We start from the raw sequence: 11,088 nt of genomic DNA on the forward strand, positions 1-11,088 counted from the left end.
TTGCTTCTCTCCTTGATCAGTTTCCAACCATTGTTTCTCGTCCTTCCGTCTGGTGCTTTGGTGAACAACCTGACCCCTTCTTCTTTGTGGCAGCCCCCTAGATACTGGATCACTGCTATCATGTCTCCCCTATTTCTTCTTTTCTTCAGACTAGCCAAATCCAAGTCCCGCAGCCGTTCTTCATATGTTTTGGTCTCCAGGCCTTGGATCACCTTAGTTGCTCTTCTCTGAATTTTTTCCAAACTCTCAACATCTTTTGTGATATGGTGTCCAAAACTGGCTGCAGTATTCCAGGTGTGGTCTTATTAGGATTTTATAAAAAGCGGTACTAATACGTTGCGTGAACTTGATGCTAGGCCTCTGTTTATACAACCAGGATTGTATTAGTTTTTTTGGCTGCTGCTGCACACTGCTGGCTCGTGGTCAAGTGATTGTCCACTAGGACTCCAAGGTCCCTCTCACAGTTACTGTTTTTAAGCCAGTAACTTGAAATGAAAGAGGCTGGGTCAGCCTTCCCAGGTAGACGGACATAAAACAGACAGATGAGCTAATTCTACTTTTATTGTAAGGCTACAATAACAGAATCTCGCAACTCTGAAAGGACAAATCTCCCTCTTTCTTTTTACAGTGATAATGGAGGGTGGATCCATTCTTAGATTCTTTCTCTTCCCCTCATGCAGTTGAGGCTAGCCCCTCTTTTATGTTTAGCCCAGTATATCTAGTTTAATGAAAAGAAGGACGAGGGGGAACATGTTAGCAGTCTTCCAGTATTTGAGGGACTGCCCCAAAGAAGAGGGGTGGGGTCAACTTATTTTCCAAAGCACCAGAGGGCAGGACAAGAAGCAACGGATGGAAACTAATCAAGGAAAGAAGCAACCAGTGGAACAGCTTGCCTTCAGATGTTGTGGGTGCTCCATCACTGCAGGTCTTCAAGAAGAGACTGGATAGCTGTTTATCTGAAATAATAATAATAATAATAATAATAATAATAATAATAATAATAATAATAATAATAATAATAATAATAATAATAATAATAATGTAACCCAAAACAACTGGAGCACCACTTGAACACAATTGGCATTGACAAATTCGCCACTAGTCAATTGCAAAAGGCGGCCTTACTAGGAACTGCTTCCATCCTGCGACGAGATCTGTAATACCATCAAACATCCACATCTGCCTATCCCAGGTCTTTGGTAAGGACTCGATAGGTAGACAAAAATGCCAGATCCAGTCTGAACATCTGGCTGACTGTGCGATGATTAATAATAATAATAATAATAATAATAATAATAATAATAATAATAATAATAAATTTGCAATCCCAAAACAACTGGAGCATCACTTGGACACCATGGGCATTGACAAAAATGCCAAATCCAGTCTGAACAACTGGCTGACTGTGCGATGATCAATAATAATAATAATAAAGTTGGAAGGTACCTTGGAGGTCATCTAGTCCAACCCTCTGCTCAGGCAGGAAACCCTATACCATTTCAGACAAATGGCTGTCCAGTCTCTTCTTAAAACCTTCCAGTGTTGGAGCATTTGCAGCTTCTGGAGGCAGGTTGTTCCACTGGTTAATTGTTCTAACTGTCAGGAAATTTCTCCTTAGTTCTAGGTTGCTTCTCTCCTTGCTTAGTTTCCATCCGTTGCTTCTTGTCCTGCCTTCAGGTGCTTTGGAGAATAGCTTGACTCCCTCTTCTTTGGGGCAGCCCCTGAGATATTGGAAGACTGCTATCATGCCCCCCCTCGTCCTTCTCTTCATTAAACTAGACATACCCAATTCCAGCAACTGATATGTTTTAGCCTCCAGTCCCCTCATCATCTTTGTTGCTCTTCTCTGTACTCTTTCTAGAGTCTCAGCATCTTTTTTTCATCGTGGTGACTAAAACTGGATGCAGTATTCCAAGTGTGGCCTTACCAAGGCATTGTAAAGTAATATTAATACTTCACATGATCTTGATTCTATCCCTCTGTTAATGGTCTAGGGCAGGGCTTTTCAACCTTTTCACCCATTGTACCACTTTTAGGATATGGCAACATCCGAGTACCACCAGTCGCCTAGCAAGGTGCCAAAAACTTGATGACCCAAAAAAAAAAAGGAAAAAAGTGATAAAGTACAGGTAGTCGTCGACTTACAATAGTTCACTTAATGACTGTTCGAAGTTACAATGGCACTGAAAAAGTGCCCCCCAAGCCACGGCCGAGCAAGACACCTGCCTGCCCACCCGGTGGCGCTCTTCCTCCTGTCCGAGGTTTTCATTGTTGTGAGCATTTCTGTTGAGGATTGGCAGCGGGGGTGGGGTAGGGGGTGTTTGGTTTTTATTCCCCCCCGTCTGCTGGGTGGTTGCAGCAGGTTTTGGTCACTTCACATGACCCTGGGCCACTGTGACCGTCATAAATATGAATCAGTTGCCAAGCATCTGAATGTAAATCACAAGACCCTGGAGATGCTGCAACATTCCAGCTGATTGGCGCTTCTTCTGGGCTCAGCTGGATCCTGGCGCTGATCCTGGCGCTTCCGCTGAGCCCTGACAGCCCTGCAGCTCCAGCCGTCTCTCGCTCAGGCTTGTGCGGTGCTGCCACCGGTTCAGCTCATTCCCCTCCCCTGCTACCACTTTTCTAGTGGTACCACCTGCCAGGTGCCAATGTACCACCTGCCACGTACCACCTGCCAGGTGCCAATGTACCACAGGTGGTACCCGTACCACTGGTTGAAAAGCCCTGGTCTAGGGCAGGGGTCTTCAAACTTGGCCCTTTTATGACTGGTGGACTTCAACTCCCAGAATTCCTCAGCCAGGCACGGTGGCTGAGGAATTCTGGGAGTTGAAGTCCACCAGTCATAAAAGGGCCAAGTTTGAAGACCCCTGGTCTAGGGTCTCCTGCTTGAGCTTGAGGGGTTGGACTAGAAGACCTCCAAGGTCCCTTCCAAATCTATTATTCTGTATCTGATGATCCCCTCAGGCAGGACCTTGGCCTTGTCTCTCAAGTTCATTTCTACAACATACCACTACAGAGGCTAGCTAGACAGTCACCTATCAGAGACGCTGCAGCGGTTCCTGCCCTGAGCAGGGGTTGGACTAAATGACCTCCAGGGTCCCTTCCAACTCAATGATTCTATAAGAAGAGCGGTGCAGTCAGTGACCTGAGAACTTGCTCTCCAAGAAAAAAGAGCAGATTCCCTTCTGATCTCTTGAGAACCGGATGACCTGAGAGAGGAACCCCGCCTTAGGCAGCCGGCCAACGCCCGGCCTTCCCTCCTCTCAGCATCACTAGGGCTGGAGTGAGAGCCGTGTGTGTGTGTGGCCTTGTGCAATCTCCCCTCCGACAACAACAGGGTGTGTGGCTTTGTCGTGCCCTGTCTTCAGAACCGGATTTTTTTCTGTCAGCAAGATCCAGCGCCTCTTCCCCGAAACTCATCTGCCTGCCAAAGCAAACAGCGAGGAGGGAAGGCGCAGCCGAGGCTCCGGAGCCGGGATGGGGATCAGGCCAGGGATACCTGGGGGGTGGGGGACAGGGTCCCCGGGCAACGCCCGGTTGGGGCTGAAAAGCCAAGGCGTTTTCACTCCCCAAAGGGCACCGTGGACTGGGACTTAAGCACCAACAGCTCCTCTGGAATAAAAAAATAATAAAATAAAATAAAATAACAAAATAAAATAATAAAATAAAATAAAATAATAAAGTAAAATAAAAAAAATGAAATGAAATGAAATAATGATAGAAGAGAGTATTTGTAGCTCAGCGTTGAACTGTGGGGTCCTTGCACTGATGATGTTACCTAGTTGGGTCATGAAATGTCTGCAAGAAAACCACTGAGCTCAGAGAGCACCAAGGACCCCATAGTCTTATTCCTCCTCCTCCTCCTCCTCCTCCTCCTCCTCCTCCTCTTTTTCCTCTTCTTCCTCAAAGCCCCCTCCCTTCTAGCATAGATGATGTTACCTAGTTGGGTCATGAAACGTCTGCAAGAAAACCACCAAGCTCAGAGAGCACCAAGGACCCCATAAAGTAAAAAATAACAAAATAAAATAATAAAATAAAACAACAAAATAATAAAATAAAATAAAATAACAAAATAATAAAATAAAATAACAAAATAATAAAATAAATAAAAATAAAAATAAAATAACAAAATAAAATAACAAAATAAAATAACAAAATAATAAAATAAAATAAAATAATAAAATAATAATCAAATCAAATCAAATAATCAAATCAAATCAAATCCTCACCCATCATGGCTGTCCCTGAGGATCCTGGGAGGTTGCCCTCCCATCTGGAAATTCTCAAGGTGGGATTCATCCAAGATTCAGCCGGAGGCGTGAATGTCTCTGCGGCCGGATCCCATCGCAAGGGGTCCTCAACGTGCAGCTATTCCTTTAGCAACTGTTCAAAGTTACCACAGCAGTGAAAAAAGTGACTTGCAACTTCCAACAAGCAAGGCCAATGGGGGAAGCTGGACTCGCTTAAAGACTGTGTGCTTCACTTAACAACTGCAGTGGTTTGCTTAACAACCATGGCAAAAAAGGTCATAANTTAAGGACTACCTGTATTTCTGATTTTAAAGAACAACCTGCTCCTGCCACTTCAAGCGTCATTATGGAGGTTTTTAAGAAGAGACTGGACAGCCACTTGTCTGAAATGGTATAGGATCTCCTACTACAACAGGGGGTTGGACTAGAGGACCTCCAAGGTTCCTTCCAACTCTATTATTCTGTTATTTATGACCAAAATTAAGCCCAAAATTTCTGTTGCTAATTGAGACATTTGTTATGTGAGGTTTGCCCTGTTTTACGACCTTACTTGCCACAGTTGTTAAGTGAATCACTGCAGTTGTTAAGTTAGTAACATGGTTGTTAAATGAATCAAGCTTCCCCTATTGAGGTTGCTGGTCAGAAGGTCGCAAAACAGAATCACATGATCCTGGGACACTGAAACCATCATAAATATGAGTCGCCAAGTGCCCAAATTTTGATTGTGTGACCCTGGGGACGCTGCAACGGTCTTAAGTGTGAAAAATGGTCCTAAGTCACTTTTTCCCATGGTGTTGTAACTTCGGTCACTAAATGAACTGTTGTATTCCATTTCTTTGCTCTCTGTCGGTGCAGAGAGACACAAATTATTTTGCCCAACTGTAATATATCTAAAGTCATCAACTATGGTTTCACTTTTACCCATTTGAACACATTTTACAGGGGGTGTTATGAAACATGGTTTGTCCTTAACCATAAATTGCTACCAGTTTATTTACTGGTTGCTTAAGTCCCTTCTAGTCTGTGTTCCCACAACCAGCCTGCTTCCCACCAAATGGTCAGCAGTGTGCTTGCACCTGCCAAAAAAGCCAACACAGTGCTGGGCTGCATTAACAGAGGGATAGAATCAAGATCACGTGAAGTGTTAATACCACTTTACAATGCCTTAGTAAGGCCACACTTGGAATACTGCATCCAGTTTTGGTCACCACGATGTAAAAAAGATTTTGAGACTCTAGAAAGAGTACAGAGAAGAGCAACAAAGATGATCAGGGGATTGGAGGCTAAAACATATAAAGAACGGTTGCTGGAATTGGGTATGTCTAGTTTAACGAAGAGAAGGACGAGGGGGGACATGATAGCAATATTCCGGTATTTGACGGACTGCCATAAAGAAGAGGAGGGGTCAGCTTATTTCCCAAAGCACCAGAAGGCAAGACAACACCCAACAGGTGGAAACTAACCAAGGAAAGAAGCAACCTAGAACTAAAGAGAAATTTCCTGACAGTGAAAACAATTAACCAGCGGAACGGCTTGCCACCAGAAGTTGTGGGTGCCCCATCACTGGATGTTTTTAAGATGAGATTGGACAACCGTTTGTCTGAAAGGGTATAGTTTTTCCTGCCTGAGCAGGGGGTTGGACTAGAAGACCTCCAAGGTCCCTTCCAACTCTGTTGTTCTGAATTCTGTATTCTCTCGCCTTCCAGGTCGAAAGCTGGAACAAGCACGACCAGAAGCTGTTTGACGCCGTAGAGAAAGGGGACGTGACCCGGACGTCCCTTTTTGCGTCGAGGAAAACAGCCCACCCCACCAAGCTCAACGCCCTGGGCCAATCTGCGTACGTAAGTTTTTCCCCTTGGCCTTCAAGAGGGACAGTTTGGCTGAAGGGCAGTGGCCTTAGCTACAATTGACTGAACCTGGGGCTATGTGGTTGTGGGAACTCGGCCCTTGGCTCAGAAGATTGTCTGTAGAGATCATCCCATTCAAGAATGTGGCTTACAGGTAGTCCTCGAGTTACGACCATCATGCAGCCTGGCCATTACAGTCCTAACTCCTGAATATCATAAAATGGGTCAGTTACTTGTCCAACCCAATTTAATGGCCCCTTTTTTTGCAGAAATCATCACAGTTGTTAAGTTGAATGACCACAACCTTCACTAAGTGGTGGTTAAATAAATCTTGTGCTCATTGAGTGAACCAATGTTACACTACGGGTGCGGTTTTGCCCAAAACTGGAAGTAAACAATATTTTTTTTGCAAAACCACCATAAAGCTGGTCACATGATCCCAGAATCCTGCAAAGAGCCATCAATGCAACCTGGTTGCTAAGTCCCCAAAGTTGGTTATGTAAGTGCAGTTGGATCTGGATTGTAAGAATCCCCCCCCCCCCCCGGTAAGTTCATCAAAACTTCACCCATTTGCTAAGTCACCGGTCATAAGTTGAGTCTTCATCGGGAACAGAAGTTGTCAACCTGAACTTAGGCGCAAGCCAAGTGGCATAGTTCCAAACTAAGAATCATGGCTTGTTAGAGGACTTGGGGGCTATTAAACATAACACGGTCTGCCATTGCATTCTTAACCAAGTTTGGCATAGACAATTACATTAGTAATCGATTACCGTACAGATAGTCCTTGATTTACAACCGTTCCTTTAATGACCATTCAGAGTTACAATGGTACTGAAAAAACTGGCGTGGCAAGTTCTCACATTTGTGACGGTTGCCACATCCTTATGATCATGTGATCAGATTTTGGGTGCTTGGCAACCTGGATATACTTGTGATAGTTGCAGCATCCCAGGATCATGTGATCGCCATATGTGATCTTCCCAGCTTCCGACAAGCCACATCAATGGGAGAAATTGGATTGCTTAATAAACGCGTGATTCATTTCACCACTGCAGTGATTCATTTAACAGCTATCACAAAATACGTTGTAAAATCAGGCATGATTGACTTAGTAACCGCCTTGCTTAGCAACCAGGAATTTTGAGATCAATCGTGTGGTCCTAAAAATCGTCTATTTTTGTGCACTCATTGTACATCCTGGGTGGAGGAATTTCTTTCAAGGACAGGATGTAAATTCCTACTTGTATAAAACTTGGTTTGCCACATGTATGTGGCTTAAAGTAAAACCTTGCCTAAGAAGTCTTCTGGATGCTGTTTTTGGAGATGGATCAGGAGAGACCAAGAAAGAGCCAAGGGAAGGGGCTAGGAGAATTTGCCATGGCCACCGCGCCACGGGACTGTGGGACAATATTAATATTAATATTGGTGGTTAATACAACTGCCTAGCATGTAGACTGCCTAGGTTCGAATCCCATAAAGGGTGTGGCTAGCTGATGAGGGCTAATAAGCCCAAAATAGCTATAGTAGTCTCCCACTTAATTCTTTAACTCTTTGTCAGCAAAAAAGAAATCTGAATATTAATATTAATATTAATCATTTCATTTAGTTGTTTTTATTATTGACTACATTTTCGCCAATATTATTATACTTCTCAAATCTTCTGTGGAATTCCTAGCGGCTAGCCTTTGCTGGTGGGAAATTCTGCTTCCCCCCCCCTTTATTCATGAGCCATGATGGTGCAGTGGTTAGAATGTGGTATTGCAGGCTAACTCTGCCTACTGCCAGCAGTTCGATCCTGACCGGCTCCAGGTTGACTCAGCCTTTACCAGCCGAGGTTGGTAAAATGAGGACCCAGATTGTTGGGGGCAAATATGCTGGCTCTGTAAACCGCTTAGAGAGGGCTGTAAAGCGCTGTGAAGTAAGTATATAAATCTATTGCTATTATTGCAGGTTCCATCTGGCAGCTTCCAAGGGACTTACGGAGTGCCTCACCATCCTGCTCACCCACGGGGCCGACGTCAATGATAAGAACGAGGACGGTGGGTACCAGCCCAAAGACCCCCTCCCCCTTTTCCCAGGGCATTTGCACAAAGGGGTTGGTTGGGTTTTGCAGACCAGTCATTTCCATGTTTGAGGGACATCTGGCTGGTAAGAGAGGATCATGAGAAGACACATTTCAACAGCCCCCCCCCCCCTTTCTCTCCATTGCTTTGACGTCATGAGGCTCCCGGGGTGGGCAATTAATTTTTCCCCAGGGGCCACATGAGAAACTAAGACTGCGTTAACAGAGGGACAGAATCAAGATCTCGTGAAGTGTTGATACCACTTTATAAGGCCACACCTGGAATACGGCATCCAGTTTTGGTCACCACGATGTAAAAAAGATGTTGAAAAAGTGCAGAGAAGAGCAACAGAGATGATTAGAAGTCTGGAGGCTAAAACATATGAAGAACGGTTGCAGGAATTGGGCATGGCCAATCTGGAGAAAAGAAGGACGAGGGGCGACATGATAGCTGTCTTCCATTATTTGAGGGGCTGCCACAAAGAAGAGGGGGGGGGGTCAACTTATTTTCCAAAGCACCAGAAGTCACAACAAGAAACAACGGATGGAAACGAATCAAGGAAAGAAGCAACCTGGAATTAAGGAGAAACTTCCTGACAATGAGAACAATTAACCAATGGAACTGCTTGCCTCCAGAAGTTGTGGATACTTCATCACTGGAGGTTTTTAAGAAGAGACTGGACAGCTATTTGTCTGGAATGTTATAGGGTTTCCTGCCAGAGCAGGGGGTTGGACTAGAAGACCTCCAAGGTCCCTTCCAGTTCTGTTATTCTGACACAGATGTGGATGTCCAAATGAACAGTCCTCCACAGCAGGCTGTGAAGGTGTATAGGCATGCATGCACGTACATAAATTAAAAACGAAAACAGCAGTTGCCTTCAAAATAAGCAGTTGTATTGGGTGCATGGCATACATTTGATTTAATCAATTTACATTTGATTTTTAATTTCCGATTGACCTCAGGCAGGCCAGACAGGGACCGGATGTGGCTCGGGGACCATAAAATGCCCAGGCCTGAGCTAACATGTCCACAAGGTCAGGGGTCAATTGGTTGACAATGACTGGAGTCACACCACAGTGTAGATTAGGCTAGCATCTGTTTGGTCCTTAAGGCTTAGTGTGTTGTGAGAACTCAGTCCCTGGCCTACACTTTTGAATCATTTAGACACAGATAGTCCTTGATTTACACAACTGAGCCTGAAATTTTGATCTTAAGTTGTTGCGGTCACAAAGTGGGTCAACTGTTTTTACAATGGTCATTAAATGAGTCACCACAGTCATTATGCAAATCCAGCATTTCCAATGTAGGTAGTCCTTGATTTACGACCATAATTGAGCCCTAAATTTCTGTTGATAAGTGAGACAGTTGTTAAGTGAGTTTGGGCCCATTTTACGACCTTCTGTGCCACAGTTGTTACGCGAATCACTGCAGTTGTTAAGTCAGCAACCCGGTTGTTAAGTGAATCTGGCTTCGCCATTGACTTCGCTGGTTAGAAGGTCGCAAAAGGGGATCATGTGACCGGGGGACACTGCAACCGTCATAACTATGAGTCAGTTGCCGAATGTCCGAATTTTGATCACGTGATCATGGGGCTGAGGCAATGGCCATAAGTGTGAAAAACGGTCATAGGTCACTTTTTTCAGTGCTGTTGTAACTTCAAACAGTCACTAAACGAAAAGTTGTGAGTCGAGGACTACCCGTAGGCATTTTTTGCCGTTTTCTGCCCCCAGCTGCAGAATCCCAGTCATGTTACCACAGGATGCTGCAACTGGTTGCAACTGCAAAGCCGAACTGCAAGTGCCCAAAATGTGATCATGTGACCTGGGTAGATGCAGCAGTTGTAACTTTGAAGACAGTTGTAAGTAGCTTTTCTGTGTGCAAAAAAAAAAAAGGTTCAATCAATCAATCAATTTCAACTTCTTGTGGGAAAAAAAAGATCTCGCAAAGTTGGAATTGATTGATTGAACTTTTTAGTCCCACCCAGTCTGTCATTACCACCGCAGCCACGCCCGGCCAATGGGCCACACCCACCCGGCACCCGGCGATACATAAGTGGGTTTTGGGTTGCAGTTTGGGCACTTGGTCTCTAAAAGGTTCGCCATCACTGGTCTAGGGCAGGGGTGTCAAACTTGCAACGTCATATGATGTATCGTGAGTTTTTTTCCATTGCCAGCAATGGGTGGGCGCGATTTCGCAATGACGCATCCGGCCCGCCGGCCAGCAGTTTGACACCCCTGGTCTAGGGTCTCCTGCTTGAGCAGGGGTTGGACTAGAAGACCTCTGAGGCCCCTTCCATCCCTCTTATTCTACGGTTTATCTTTTTGCAGGCAGCACAGCTCTGCACCTAGCCACCATCGCTTGCCAGCCCCAGTGCGTGAAGGTCCTCATCCAGGTAAAACACTTCTTCTCCGTTGGGACCCCTATGAGGCCCGTTCACAGCACCCTAAAGCTAAAGGCACCTCTGAGCGTGTGCAGTGACATTTCAGCTTGGCGGGTTTTAGAAGGTTTAGCCCGGGGGGGGGGGGAGAGGGAGGTTGTTGCTACCCTTTGGGAATTTTTGTGTGGTTTCTGCCCTATTCCTCTGGTAAAATGTCCCCCCCCCCATTGAGAGGGCTCTGAGCTTGTTTTCAAGGAGGAGAAGGAGAGGAAAAAGACTGTGGGGTCCTTGGTGCTCTCTGAGCTTGGTGGTTTTCTTGCAGACGTTTCATGACCCAGCTAGGTAACATCATCAGTGCTAGAAGGGAGGGGTGTTTGTGGAGAGGAGGAGGAGGAGGAGGAGGAGGACAGTGGTGTCCTTGGTGCTCTCTGAGCTTGGTGGTTTTCTTGCAGATGTTTCATGATCCAGCTAGGTAACATCATCAATGCTAGAAGGGAGGGGTGTTTTTGGAGAGGAGGAGGAGGAGGAGGAGGAGGAGGAGGAGG

At 45.3% G+C, this 11,088-nt stretch overlaps 1 protein-coding gene across 1 annotated transcript in view; it reads left to right on the top strand.

Moving 5' to 3' along the window:
- The first annotated feature begins 4,602 nt into the window (after positions 1-4,602).
- LOC114923286 (ankyrin repeat domain-containing protein 35-like) overlaps positions 4,603-11,088 on the top strand; it is a 32,308-nt gene continuing 25,822 nt past the window's right edge. The window contains exons 1-4 of the mRNA XM_029286045.1: positions 4,603-4,608; positions 5,963-6,093; positions 8,054-8,142; positions 10,494-10,558. Of these exons, the coding sequence (XP_029141878.1) occupies positions 4,603-4,608; positions 5,963-6,093; positions 8,054-8,142; positions 10,494-10,558 (291 nt within the window). The remainder of the gene's footprint in view (positions 4,609-5,962; positions 6,094-8,053; positions 8,143-10,493; positions 10,559-11,088) is intronic.

This window comes from Protobothrops mucrosquamatus, unplaced genomic scaffold, assembly GCF_001527695.2.
Source record: "Protobothrops mucrosquamatus isolate PMUCROS unplaced genomic scaffold, P.Mucros_1.0 scaffold2786, whole genome shotgun sequence".
NCBI classification, from domain to species: domain Eukaryota; kingdom Metazoa; phylum Chordata; class Lepidosauria; order Squamata; family Viperidae; genus Protobothrops; species Protobothrops mucrosquamatus.